Below are 14,779 nucleotides of genomic sequence, written 5' to 3'. Positions count from 1 at the left end.
AGGTCACTGTCAAACTCTCAGTACATATACAGGCATTAGCCTTTTAAGTGTTGCTGTTTTTCCAACTTTTCTATCTATTGCATGTGTCTCACATGATCAGAAGCTGATACAGGACTTGCAAAACCACAAAGAGATGACCCAAGTCTAGCCCAGCAGGGTTCCATGTATTCCCTGTCGCAGATAACTTCATCATTGCTTCTCTGTGTGCCTCTGTCCTGCCTCAGACGTATTTTGCTTTGTGTTATACTTTGTCAAGCCTTTGTAAAACACAGTGAGCCTCTTCCTTTAGTGTTTTCCTTTGTCTTTTCTTTGCCTTTATCCTTCACGGTGTCACTGCCAGTATTCCTTGTTACCATATTTCTCCTCTTTTTCTTGTTTCCCCTGAAATGCACTTCTGCACAGTGAATATTTCCCCCTCTTTGCCAGTTGTTTTCTCTCTGTTTTCTTTTTTTTTTTCACTTTCCTGTCAATCAGCTCCTGTTTATTCCTAGTGATATCCATGCATACATGCATACATTTGTCCATGTGCCAGGTACTACGCACTGACCTGCAGGAAGGTCAGAGATGCACTGCTAACTAAGGGGTCTTAGTAATAAAAGCCAGCAGGAGCAGCTGTCTCGGGAGCAAACCAAAGACATGGAAGCCTCGCTCCAGAGACAGGAGATTCCAATTTGCATTTCCAAGTATTCCATCTATTTTACCTACCCCAGAGTTACAGCTGAGAAATGGCAGAATTCATTGATGAATAGATGCAGGCAAGGGAGTGTTTACTTTATTTAAATAATTGCTTTTTTTTTTGTTTTCCTGCTCCATTCTGATGGCGCTGGTGCCATCATGACCTAGCTAAGAATTGTATTCTCCTGCTGAATTCTAGCTCCTATCTTGCTTAAAATTTAGTAGCTAGAGCTGATGCAGTAAATAAAATATTGTCATCTTTGGGGGATCAACATTTATGGGATGATACATGAACTGGCTGAACTCCAGTGTGCCTCTGATCTATAATGCAGAACTGTGGTTTTTTGAGAGCCTCTCAAAAATGTAGGTGCAATCCACGCAAGAATTCCTTCAACTTCAGTGTGCAATTTATATTTAAAGTATGTAGTGTGGCTTAATAAATGTGGCACTCACTGGATGATTAATACATAATTTTGATGTCTTCTGTGGAGTTCCTCATTCAGAGATCCTAAGACCAGAGGTACATGATGATGATGATGAGGATGATGATGAGGGTCTGCTTTGTCCTCTTGTACAGGAGAAGCTCCTTGTCTGCAGTCAAATCCCTGCCTAGCTGGCGAGGTTTGTGGAAAGGAACACTTTGGATGGAAGAGGAATAACTGGATAAAAAAATGATGCAGCAGTTAATTTGCATCATACTTGAAAAGTTCCCTCTTTGTTTATAATTTTAGGTTGAATTTGTCTAACTACAGCTCTGAGCCTTGGGAATATACATCTTTACCTGCTAGCTTAGAACGAGGTCTTCTAAGAAAAGTTCTCTTTATATTCTCAAAAATAATTAAATCTCCTTTTTCCTGGGTTTCCTTTAACTGCTCTGTCATTATCAATGCTACTTTTACAAAGAGGAGCTAGGACTGTAGGCAGTGTTACAACAACAGTGTTGTTAATATTTAATATAATGGCAATTCTTCCCCCCTATTTCTCTATGAGGTATAAGACAGCCCCTCGTTTCCACAACAGAGTCTGGCCATCTGTGATTTATTCAAGGCAGCAGTGAATAAGCCAGCATAGAGCTCAGTGATGCTGTAGATAGATGGTTTCAAGCTGATGGAAGATCACTTTAAAGCTCTCTCAGGTGTCTTTTTGCTACTCTGCAGCTGGTGTGATACAGCAGAGTTATTTCTTTTTATGGCTAAGCATTGCTATTTTATCTGACAGTGATATCATGCTTTGTTGACAGACCTGCCATCATATAGATGGTAACTAATTATATTGGTGTTTTAAATGTTTGCCTGTAAAGCAACAGAGAAAATGCCACCACTCACCTTGGCAAATTGATTCTGGTCTTTATTGTGTTACTGTCATCAGTTGTTCCCCAGTTGGTTCAAATCCTTCAGATTTCTCATGAAGTTGGGTACCTAAGCCTGGATGTGCTTCCTGAGCTGAATCTGTGCCACAGCTGAAGTGGTACCTCAGTGTTTTACAAACTCTGCATTTGTCTCATCATTTTACTATACTGCTGAATCACATTCTCTCTATGGTTCTCTGCAATTTCTGGATCCAGGACAGTGGTACCACTGAAGGCTGTTTGTTTCTCATCCTGTGTTCTCGCTGTTATCTGGTCAGTCTCTGCTCACTGTAATTCTGTACTTGTCTTTCAACCTATTTTTTCATTCCATATCACCAATTCATAAAGTATATCTTGAATTCTTTTCCTGTCCTCCGGTTGCCTTGCAGTCCCTCTCACCTTGGCAGCATCCACAGCCACTAAGAATCATTTTCAGTCCATCAGTCCTACATTAATGAAAACAAGGAGTATGACTGGATAAAATAAAAGCTCATAAAGCTCTGCAGAGCCATGTGTGTAGTTTCTTGCCAGTTTTACACTTTACTATTCTGAATGTGATTTTCCAGCATTGTACTACAGAGTGTAAGATTAATTCAAACCATATTTCCTTAGCCTGAAGGTTTGTGAAAGGCTTACTAAGGTCGACATAATACCTGCCATTTCATCCCTATCCACAGCATCTCTTATCCTGTTACTGAAGAACATTAGAATGATTTCACGCAGTTTGTTCTTGACAAACCTATGCTGCCTGATACTCATCTTCTTGTTATTTTCTGCTGCTTATAGATGATGTCTGTAGAAAAATATTTTCCAAAGAATAAAAGTTTGACTGCTGTGCAATTCACTGTTTTCCTCATTTCTTCCTCCAGCTCTCTTGCATTGCATCTTCTGAAGGTGCTGGGCATCTTGTCCCTGTCATTCCTAAATAACCCCATTGACACAGAAGTTATTTCAAGTGTCTCTTCAATTTGCCCTCCTTGTTGGCCAAACTTTCTGAGTCAGTATCTTTCATAAAGAGTCTGTCTCACCTTTCTTTGTCTTCGCTCTATTGGTGATCTTCCATTTTCTGCATTCCCTCTATTGTAAATTGACTTTTTTTTTAAGTGTTGGGCTTTTTCTGTATGGCTTCTGTGATAGGTAATGGTGTTTCCCCTTATTTCTTTGACTCTTCAGTTCCTGTCAGATCTGCTGTTCAACTTCAGTTTCTTGTCTCTGCCTTGATAATTTTCCTTACTTTCTCATCTTCAATGGGCTGAGTGCATACTTTCTTTTAGGCCATTTGCATGATCTTTAAATTACTGTGTCCTCTAATTTATATCACATGCCATTTGTTGTGTTACATTATTTAATCCTCTGAAAGGTTTCAGGTAGAGTGGTTCATGTATACGACACACTGCACAGCACAACTGGGTTGTGTAGTCTCCATATGCATTTGCTTTCTATTTCCTCCTTATTGTTTTGGGAGCCTTTTTTGCTCCATTATTTCTGGAATCGTGGATGTGTGAAGGTGCTGCTCCAGGGAATGGCAGAGGTGTGAGAACTGCTGAATCACTCCTATCCTGACATACCAATCCTGAGTGGTGGTACAGAGCAGGACTTGGTGCACTGGTGGTGCTTATTGTAGGGTACAGTACCCTCTGGTGTGTGAGCAAACCAGGAATTCAGTGTTCTGGTAGGGTTCCTGTAGTCAGACATTCATAAACTGCCTAAAACCAAGAAAATATACCTATATTCTAGATGGTGGTGTTTGCAGAGCATGGGCACATGTGCATGAAATTATTCTGTTGTTCCCTCACTGAATCATAGAATGGTTTGGGTTGTAAAGGACCTTAAATATTATCTAGTCCAACCCCCCCTGCATACCCCTAAGAGTGTGTTCCTTGTCAGATTTATTCAAAAACCCATCTATTTACTTTTCATATAGCTTCTCATTAATCAGCAATATATAGGCAGTATCGATGTCCATTTTAAATAAATACATACTGCAGCAAAAATTCACCATGATCAATACTTTTTTTTCCCCTAAATTTTAGTGAAGCACCTATAAATGTTCAGATGTTTCTTGCTTGCTACAGCACATCCCAGTGGAATTCAGTAGAAGTCTTTGCATTGATTCATGTGGATTTGTGCAGGACCATGTAAAGCATTTAACCTCACACTACAGTGGTCGGTGATAGAAATGTAGGAATCTGAAAATACATATTCCCTGCCCTGAAAGAAAGGAATGGAAGCAGAGAAGATACCCAGAACTACAGGGAGGTCAGCTACCCCACATGGTAGTGGCTCACAAGCCACTTCTCTTTTGGCCTGGGGACAGTGTATGTGCACTCTGATGTTTGAAGTAGGTTGGGTAAAATTTAACTTCTGGCTCAAGGGAGCCTTTAGTTTATTAAATATGAATGTTCTTTCAGGTAGAAGCATGGTTTCTCTCTGCAGCACATCACTTTCCTTAAACATATGCATTTGGGGAAGAAAACTCAGCTCTTCTGTACCTAAATCCTTTCTGTCTTGATCCACCTGCAAGAAATAGCCATAAAACCTGTCAGATTGTAACAATTGCAGGATTTTTAAGCGTGCAGTGGTGTGGCTTTAGCTGCCTTCACATCTGTGGATTTGTGTGCCTGGCCCCGAGGCTGGGCTCTGTGCAGCACTGCTGGGGGATCTGCCTTTGCCTCACCTGTAATTACAGGGAGAAAATCACTCGAGTTACTGCCGCGTCTAAACGCGGTACTAACATCTGCCTGTCCTGGCAGTAAGACAGCTCCCACCAGCAGGCCGTGCAACATCCCCTGCCTTCTGCACTATTTTGCTCTTCCAGGAGAATTTTTCCAGCTCCAGTTACTAATCAGGCTGTGGCTGATCTCTCTGAGCTCTGAAGCTATGGGATCTATCACTCATCCATCAGCGCCCGTCCCGCTCTCCCTGCGAGCATCCGTTTCTGCCTGGATGCTGCTGAGGAGGAATGAGACGTGCTGCTGAGCGGGCTGGGGGGAGAGCCACAGTCTCATCCTAATGAAACAATCAGGTTATGGGCTGGTTTGCATTTCTATTCCTGCTTTTGCAGGAACACGAACTGGACTGTTTCTTGCTGTGACTGCGGGAAGCCTCAGGAGCAGTTTGCAGTTCTCTCTGCTTCCAGCCTTTGGTGTAGCCTCATAGAAGAGTGTTTCAAAAAACATAACTTTCAACTGCCTGACACTTCCCAGTCTCTTCTATCTCTTGTCTATAGTGCTATCAATCAAATTGTTCTTGTCAGTTAACTGGTTTTAAATCTCGTGTGGAAAAATTATCAGTTCAAGATCATACTACAGTAAGGACAGACGTGACCGCTCTTGTCGCGTTAATTCCTTCTTGCTTAAGACATGAAAATAAACTGATAGAATATCAATTTGAAGCTCTTGGACCTTGAAATGATTTAAAATCTCCTAAAAGAAAGGCTAGGGCTGAGCTTTGTCTCCAAGGCATCATTTTTAACTTAGCAGGAAGCTCTGATGGTCTTTTCTTTAAATTGCCTATTGTCCAGATGCCTACAAAGAAAGTGCTTCTGTGGGACTGTTTGTGTTTAGTGACGGCGTTTATTTCATTTCATGTGACAGATGACTTGGCTTCTGGATCGAGTAATTACTTGCTCATATCCCGCTGGGGCAGGTTTCTGACCTGCTGGAGCAGTGATTTGGTCTGGGAGCGCCGGCTGGCAGGGCAGGGAGCCGCGGTGGTGGCGGTGACAGGCTCCAGAGCCCCGTGTCCCCAGGCTGGGGTGGCTCCTGCCACACCTCTGTGGGGGCTTCCTTGGGTGTTTCAGCCAGATAAGAGGAGAAGGACATGGCAGCTGCAGCTGTAGTTATTAATTTCACCCAATTAATTGCACCCGATTAATACTTAAATATATGAAAGCCCTTCTGGTCTGTTATGACTGATAATCCATAATTGTGGGGTGTCTCACCAGATTTCAGGTTCATAGCTTTTCACAGATTTTGATAGATTTTAAAATTTTTTTTCTTATTATCATAAACTTTGATTGTGAGACACTGTGGTGAGCTCCAGAGGGTTGCTGGATGGGGCTGAATGAACTCTGCTTTATTCTTCAGCATAGTAGTGCTTTTCATTCACTCACAAAGAAATGCTTGATTTCTGCTTGAGGTATTTTTTAAAAGATGGGGAAATCAAAGGATTGAATGCAACATTACATTGTGGCAACTTTATTTTAAGCAGACTTTCTGCCTTTTTTTTCCTTTTTTTTTTTTTTTTGCAATATTATCGTGCAGCAGCTAAACTAATGAATATATAATTTTCTTTCCTTTCTGCTTGTCATGCCCTGCTAACATGGACATCTACAAAGGCTCAGGTTGGTGTTGCAATCTGTCTTCATCTTGTCGTTCTCATCTAGTAAAAAAGGGCTTCGGTGTTTTCTTCATCAGTCAGCTTTTTTTTCTCTTCCTCTCTTTTAAAACTGGATCCAACATTATTATAACATAACAGATTCATCCAGAGAGGTGCCACATTTGTTTGTTACCCCTGAAACTTCAGCTACAGCAAAATGTGCTGTTTCAGAAACAAGGGATATTGATTTATTTGTATCTACTTAAATTTTCCGTGCTTGCCTGGCTTTGTGACAGGGAGGCAGCAGCACCTACAACTCCCAAAATCTGCAAAAATGCACTGAAACTCTCACTAATGAGTTTCTGCCTTGTTTTAAACCCCTGTATTTGACAACATAGTGAGATGGCTTTTGTTAGTATCTTATCTGGATTCAATATTTGCTTGATAGGAATGAAACATAATTAAAATGTAAAATAAAAAGCAGAGGCACAGGAACTGGCCATTTGTGATTGTATTCTTATAAGCCCCCATTCCCACTTTAACACCTCAATTTTTTTCATAGCTCTGAGACTAAATTGTCTTGCCTGAGTATTTCAGGTAGAAATAAATACTTAGTATGTTCAAAGTTATATTTTGTGCTATGCCCTGCTTCTCAGAGGTTGTACTGACCATGAGTAAAACCAGACAGGCAGGTTTGGGGCCAGGAGCTGCAGATTTTTTTCCTTATGTACTCATGTTGGATGATGCCAACTTGGTATTTTAATCTCTGAGAAAGAGCACTCATGCTTTACCATGTTACAACTTGGTGTTTCTAGTGCCTGCACCAATCTCACAGAAAATAAAACCACTTACCACTCGTAAATATGAATTAATAAACCTTCCTGAGCATGGTAGTTCTATCAGAGTGAGATGTAATGACTGGGGTTCGACAGAGCTTGCCTCAATTAACTTCCTAAACAAGGCATTTTCCACTCATTGCACTTAAGAATTTGAAATAAATCAGTGTCTGACTTTGAATATTTAATTATCCATTAGAAGAAAGTAGGAGATTTACTAGGAGCATTTTGTAAAGTCCAGCAAAAAACAGATGAGGTAAAAGCATCTAAGGGCCATGGTGAGGGAAAATGGAGCGTCCAGATGTCTTTATAGCAAGAATACCCGGCTGCTTTCCTAATTTCTCCTCTTTCCTCATTTTGCAGCCAGAATTTTACAGTGCTGCTTTTTTTTGATGGCTTCATCCTGAAATGTCCTTATCTGAACTTCTCAGGATCTGATTTTAAGCTGAGATATCATCCAGTTAGTGCAAGAAACTGGGCATTTCCAGATTGAGTCCCCCACTCCCTGAGGGCTTCCTTGCCACCCTCTAGTAAATCACTCAACTCTTCATCCTCACTTGTCTCATGTGTAAATTAGGATTAAAGTTGAGCAGTTTTGAGGATTGGGCTATAAATAGATAATGAAGAGCAGGAGAAACTTCAGAGGCTTGATAAGGGTTTTCACTCTTTTCAGAGAAAATCATTTTTCAGCAGTTTTTGAAGTAGCAGAGTAAGGGTGAGGGGTCTGTTTGTGCAGGGGCTCCCCTGCTGCTCACGGGGCAGAGCCTGGGAACTGGTGCAACTCTGTGTTTGTGCTGCTGTAATTACTGCCCTGGCTCTGAACTTCCTAAAATGGATCCCATCCTTTGGCCAGATGCAAAGTTTTAGACAGTTTTGGGTTTTTTTTGGTTCAACGCCAGTGAAGGCTTTTCAGAACCTTAGCAAAGCTCTAATTGATTTTCTTTTCTTCATACCACAAAGGGGAGGTAACATACACAAACTCCTTTGATTTGGGTGTAAATGAAAACTAAAACTGCTGAATTTGTTTCACAAGTATTTGTGCAGGGTTCTGCTAAAGGCATACAAAATTCAGGAATCCGATAATTTAGAAGTCCTACCACAGATCTGTTCAAACTTCTGTGCTCTAAGTCATTTTGAGCAGTTTTGTTTCATGTTTTGGTGGCTATTTGCTGCAGCATCCAAATACCTAAAGACAAGTATTCATCAGTGAAGCTGATGCTTTGCAAAATCTAATTTACTTGAAAATTAACTGTTCAACAGTTAGCATATTTCTGGCAATCGTGATCGATATATAAACTAGCATGAAATAAAATCAATTTTATTTTAAAGAGAACTATTTAATGTTGAAATTTTAATGAGATAATTTCTGTGATGTAGTGTTTGTTAATGTGCAAGTACTTGTCCTTCAGATACACAGTTAATTCAGTAAAACTTTTAAGTGCGTGCTTAGATCTGCCAAATCGAGCAGGCAGTTAAGTAATTAACAAAGCAAGTACTCAATTTTTAATTCAGTTTTAAAGAATTAAAGAATTTCATTGTTAGAAATTTTCTGGTTAGGATTAAACAGAATGTGAAAGCGGTATTGGAACATTATAAAAGTTACTCAGTTAATATATGGACATCTTTCAGCCAAAGAAAATACTTGGATGAATGAGATGGAGACAACATAGAAGTCAAATTTGTAGATTATTACAATGAATGGACATTTTTTCAGATGTATTTCCCACCATACTGTGGATCCATTTGTGTCAGGCTGGTTGAAAGAGGAGTGCTGGCTGTGGCCCACATGTCACCAGCTGGTGGCCATAACCTCTAAGAGGAGGAGAACATCCCACTGCTGTCTCCTCTTGCAGCCTGGAGATGCAGAGAACATACAAGTGGTTATGCAGAAAGTATTAAAAGTGAGAAAATTGCTGTCCAGTGTCAGTAGGAGTAGTTTTAACCCTTACCAGCAAGTGTCTTTGCAAACCAGAGCAAGGCACCTCTCTTTCTGATATGCAATCTTCTCTACTGTTACTCATGGTGGTGTCCACAGTTTGAAAATGGGTTGCTGTTTCTTCAGTTCTATTTCAATGTATTAGGTCTAATGTAACCTTGATGTAAAGGCAGCCATGTGAAATGAACTCATGTTAGCAATGAATTTAGCCCATTTGTATTAGAAATGAATAGCACAGAGGTAGTCCTCAGGGTCTCAGGCAACTGCTACAGTGATCAGTTTGGTTGTTCTAATATAATAAGCAGATATTGACTTAGTTGGAGTGAACACCAAGATTTACTGTCATGAAAGCTGAAATATTGACTGAGGGAAAACCAGAGTCAATATTTACCTTGAGGGACAATAAATCTTGATGTTCACTGAAATATGAAGTCACTATGATTTTCAGAAGTGTTGAACCTCATTCTAGTTTATTCTGCTGATGCTCATCAGACAGGCTACCTGAAGTATAGGTGTGAATTTCTTTTAATGAATCACATCTGCTGAGCAAGTGCATTTATTTCTATAAGTCCATTGCAAGCCTACATTTAAATAAGTACATTAGAGAACATTATAAATCACACTAAAGCTCTTTGGTGGTTAGATATTTAGATTTTTCATTAAAATGCAAGTATCATCTATTAAAAGAGAAATTAAATAGATTAATATTTGTATATCTTGTTGAAGTAACTGTCTACGTCAATAATGCTTTAGCAAGGGTATAGGATTTGCATTTGAGTGAATGGCAATTGGGTACTTTTATTAGGGTAAGCTTTAGCAGTCTGTCTCTTAAAAAGTAGTTTTTGTCCTTCTTCTCTTTAATTTATTGAGAACTGCGTCAGTCTACTTGTTTTTTGGATTCAGGTGTTAAAGCAGTATTCCAGGTTAATTCTGATTATAAAGAGTGATACAGTGATGCTGTGAAAGGCAGCAGCAAAACTCCCCTTGGCTTCACAGGCATCATTTCAGCCCTTGGTTCATTGAGCCCAGTGCTCAATGCCCAGCATGTAAATATGAAAAACAATTGAGGAAAGCAGTTAATTTGCTAAAATGCCAGAAGCCTGTGTTTATTTCTTGAGGCAGTAAGGGATGAAACCAGGCTGGTCACCCTGGGTGCTGATCTCTGCAGCTCCTTGCAGGTCAAGTGTCTGCAGCTTCCAGCAACTTTCTGCCTCCATGCAGAACAATGGGTTCCTGTGCCTATTGCATGGAATTAATTTTAGTTTTGTCCTTTGGGACATGGACTGTGGCACTAAAGCTCCATACATGGGTGGGGGGCTCAGTGGGAAGGGGCTTGTAAATGCACCGTCATAGCAGGTTTGCATAAGCTGGGGGAAGGGTGAGCATTAAGCAGATTATTTTGAAAGGAACTGTTGTCTTTGTGCTTGGGAAGAGAAGTGTCATAGCTTCACAAGGGACTTCTGTATCTGCAGCAGAGGTAGTGGTTGGCAGACTTGATGGGGACCAGGAGACGCAGACCATGTGTAATTTGAAGGTTGGATGCACTCTGTTACAGCCAGGGATCCGTGGGAACATATCCCGACTCCCTCCAGGATTGGGTGCTTTGGGTTCCCGGGTTGGTGAGGGAGTGAGGGAGTGAGGACACCACATCCTATCCCAGCCTCTGTCCAGGGTTGGGACAGGGGTGTTCCCACAGACCCAGGAAAAGTGAACCTAGGGTCCTCTGTTTTGTGGGACCCACAGAACAGCAGTGCTTAGTCAAAACCCTTTGAAAATGAAAAATCAAGAGCATGTCTCTTTAACCTCTTTAAGTAGCACAGCTCCTAGTAAAAACAGGAATGGAAGGCTTTAAGGTTTGTTGTAGGCTATTTTCCAAATTCAAAAAAAAAAAAAAAAAGATGACTTGGAGGTGATTGAAAACAAATTATGGCAAGTCAGGAGAGAAAATGGGAGGAAAACATTCTCCTGTGGAGGAAAGGACCACATGCCACATCACTGTGGTTTTTAAATGCAAAGATGGAGTTACAAATTGTATTCACAGCTTCCTGAACTCATTCCCACAGAGTTCCACCTGTGGAAATCTTGCATCTTCTCGAGATTCCCACTTAAAAGCTTAATGGCATCCACGGGTGCCTGTTGTAACTTGTTCTGAAGAAATCTGTTCCTCCCAGTGACGCAGGTGGTTATTTACATCTCCCCAGTGTCCCAGAGGTGCTGCCAGAGATGGCATTGCTCAGCACTGATGCAGGGCAGAGGGGAGAACTTGTTCACAGGAACGATGTGCTGTGGTGTCAGCACAATAACTTAAGAAAACAGGTTATTTGTGACAATTATAATTCAGGTGTTTGGTGGTGAGTGTAAGCTCTGGTGATCCTGACCAAGGGGGAAGTGCTGCACAGGTCAGCAGAAGATCACTGGGGATCTGAGGTACCACAGGGACATGCAGCCAGTGCTGTGTGTCCTCCCTCCTCCAGCACAAAGTGGGGTGTCTGTCTGTCAGTCTGTTTGTCTGTCTGTTGGAGAGAGCTGATGGCACTTCACACGTGATCAAACCGGTTTGACACAATCAGACAGCAGAGTAGAAGTGCCCTATTTTGTAATTGTGATCCTCCCTGCTCTTTAAAGAGCACATTTGAAGTATCACTTCACATTATGTGCATTTGTGTCAGTGCCATGGGATTTCTCTTTTGGCTCACAGGACTCCTCAGATAGATTTTAGTTCACGTGGCATCCATGCCCAACTCTGTCTGGTTTTCCTACACAGTTCCTACAGCAAGTACATGCCACAGGAGGTTTTGACCACTAAAACACCTTTATGGTAAATCCTGATGTTAAGCCTTTGCTGCTATTCACATGTGGGCTTTGCTGGTTAGGAGAGGTCTGATGTTTACCAGATGTTAAAGCAGAACAATCAGAGGTCACTGAGACAAGGAAATGGGATTCTCAAGCTCAAGCCTCACCCTGGCTTCTGGAGGGCAAGTGCTGAACCTGGCAGTGCTGTGAACCTGCAGGTTTCACAGTGGTGTGCTCTAACCCTGAGGAGGGGTTATTTAATGGAGCAATAAAAAGAATTTTAAATTCCCAAAGCTGCTGTTTGTGCTGGCCTGGCTGCCCTGCTATGCCTGTGGCAAGAGGGAGGAAGGTAGCACCTCCTGCCTGCCCCAAACATCAGCTTCCTCTCCAGAAGTCTAAACAGCAGGAACAGGCCACCCAGCTCTTAATAAAACTTATTAAGTTTTACCATCCTTGACACTGCCCTGTGAGGCACCTTCTCCCTGGGCTGGCCCCTGGCAGCCAGTTTTGCCCACGTTTGGCTCTTTGCTCATTCCCTCTGTGATGAGGAAAAACCTGATCATGCTTCAAGCACCTCTTTCCCCTACTCATCGTCTCCTGTGCATGGCAGGCTGTAGTTTTTCCTTCGCCCTGTGGAGCAGGGAAACTAATAAATACTCCATGACACTACATCCATCTCCTGGATGGATGTCTGTGGGGAACACAAAGGCTTTGCAGTGCCTGGAGAGGGATTGCTGCTGTCCCCGGTGTGTGCAGGGCTGTGGCTGCAGGGGTCAGTGGAGGTGAGGCTGGCAGGGCAGGATGGAGGCTTCAGCTGTGTCCCAGCACCCATGGGCTGCCTGCTGCTGAGCCCAGGCTCGGTGAGTGCTGCTTTTCTGTGCCCCCATGTACACCATTAATGATAACGAGCCTGGCTGCTCAGTTAATTAGCAGTGCTTGTGGTGCTGCTTGCTCAGAGTGAGAAGCTTCGCTGTGTGTGCAGTCTGTACAGCACACAGACACCTGTGCATGCTGGAGTCAGGCCAAATGCCAGTGCCTTGGTGTGCAGTCCACACTGAACCAGAGAGTGGTTTCACTTCAAATGGACCTTAAAGATCCATGTTTGCAACTCCCCCATCATGGGCACCTTCTGCTGGTTCAGGTGGCTCAAAGCCACATCCAGGTTTGTAATTTGTGTTTAATAATATGCAGGGGAAATGGTGCTAATGACTGCCTTTGCCCCCTTTGTTCCTTTCCCTTTCCTCTCCTCTGTGTGAAATGTGATGCTCTTGCTAGTTCATATTGTCCTTGCCCTCACCAGTTCAGACTTTGATTTCCCTCTTTCCTGTCTTTTCACCTTTATGTATTTTCCACTTTTCATCATCTGTTATTCTTCCTTCTCTGCTAAACCTATGCACAATGTATAGGCAGACCCACAGTTAAATTTAGTTTCTGACATTTTCTGTTTTGGAGGAGTTTTCCTTTGCAAGTTGTCTTCCTTCCATTTGAAATAAAGGTGATTTTCTGATGGGACACAGTTTAGTTTTCTGGCTCAATTTTCTTGTCCTCCCACCTCCAAAGTGTTACAAAAGAGAGTTTCCTTGTATTTGTAGCCACAACATGTCTTTTCATAATCTGCTATTTTAAAAAGAAGCTGGAAATTATAAAACATGTGGCTGAGTCTTTTTGTGGGGTAGTTGGGAGGAAGGTTATTGATTTATAGTTATTCTAATGGTGAGAATGAAATGGCTTCACAGCAGGCTGAGGAGGTTTTGGTGTGTGGAAGAAGAAGTTTTAGGTGTGTTGTATTTTTCCAGAGTAGCACATTATGCTTCATGCAAAGCAACAGGGAATACTGTATCTTCAAATCAGCTTCTGCAGACAAACCAAATTCAAAATAAATAACTTTTATTCATCACTGTAATAGAACTGTTGATGCATTCATTTATTTAAACCTAAAATTCTGCTGAAGTGTTACATCTCAGTGTGCTGCTTTTAACAACCTGAATATCTGGCACCTTTTATCAAGCTTTTGGCTGTATTTTTCTCCCTATGTAGATACCATAGTTCAGGTGAACACACTGTCGTGTTTGATTAGGAGATATGTTAGAGATAAGTCACTTGCAGGCAAAATAGCATTTACCATTTTTGTGTATAAAAATGAAATTTGTAGGACGCATGAAATTTCATTCTTTTATGGTAAATGGCTTATAGAAGCAAAGGTAAATGAATGCTGATTTTAAGTTTGTACCTTCTGAAACACAAAAGGATGTGGCACATACGATCTTGGTGAATGACAGGTGATAGATTATACTGAGAGCAGGCAGAGCAAATGAAATTGTAATGGAGTTCCTCTTCTGGCTGCAGGAAATAGCTGTTATTTATCCTGCTTCCGAAGATGCTACATGCATACTGCTGTTCATTATATACTTAAAAATCCCTTGGCAAGTCAATAATGAGTAAATGAGCTTAAAGCCATTACAACAGCCTTAGCATGAGGAGTGTAAGCCAGGATGTTTTTCAGTGTGTCTTTTTGTGGGTTTGGCTGAGGCAATTCTGCAGACCTGCTAACCTGAAGAGCTGAAGAGTTTGGTTCTTTCTCCTGTCAGGTGCACGAGGCAGTCCCATGCTACAGTGAGTGCAATCAGTATTCCTGGGAAGTAGGACCATGGTCTCCATGTGAAATCAACAGCGAACAAAATTCCCTCCACTGTGGAGAAGGAATACAAACGAGGAAAGTCAGGTGCGTGAAGACGAAAGCTCAGGTATTCCAGATCAAAAAGAGCTGGTGTGTTCTTGCATAAAGCTGCAATATCTGCCATCTGACAGTGAGTATGTTGCTGAGTCCAGTGTATTGCAGATGAAAAGAAACATGTTTATGTGCTATGTTTT

General features: G+C 41.7%; 1 protein-coding gene across 1 annotated transcript in view; it reads left to right on the top strand.

Annotated features, from left to right (window-relative positions):
- The window catches only part of THSD7B (thrombospondin type 1 domain containing 7B), a 241,363-nt gene that overhangs the window by 194,028 nt on the left and 32,556 nt on the right, over positions 1-14,779 (top strand). The window contains exon 15 of the mRNA XM_058839930.1: positions 14,497-14,630. Within this exon, the coding sequence (XP_058695913.1) occupies positions 14,497-14,630 (134 nt within the window). The remainder of the gene's footprint in view (positions 1-14,496; positions 14,631-14,779) is intronic.

Source organism: Poecile atricapillus, chromosome 5 (assembly GCF_030490865.1).
Source record: "Poecile atricapillus isolate bPoeAtr1 chromosome 5, bPoeAtr1.hap1, whole genome shotgun sequence".
Classification (NCBI taxonomy): domain Eukaryota; kingdom Metazoa; phylum Chordata; class Aves; order Passeriformes; family Paridae; genus Poecile; species Poecile atricapillus.
The sequence above is the reverse complement of the archived record's forward strand: the minus strand, read 5'-3'. Positions and strand labels throughout refer to the sequence as shown.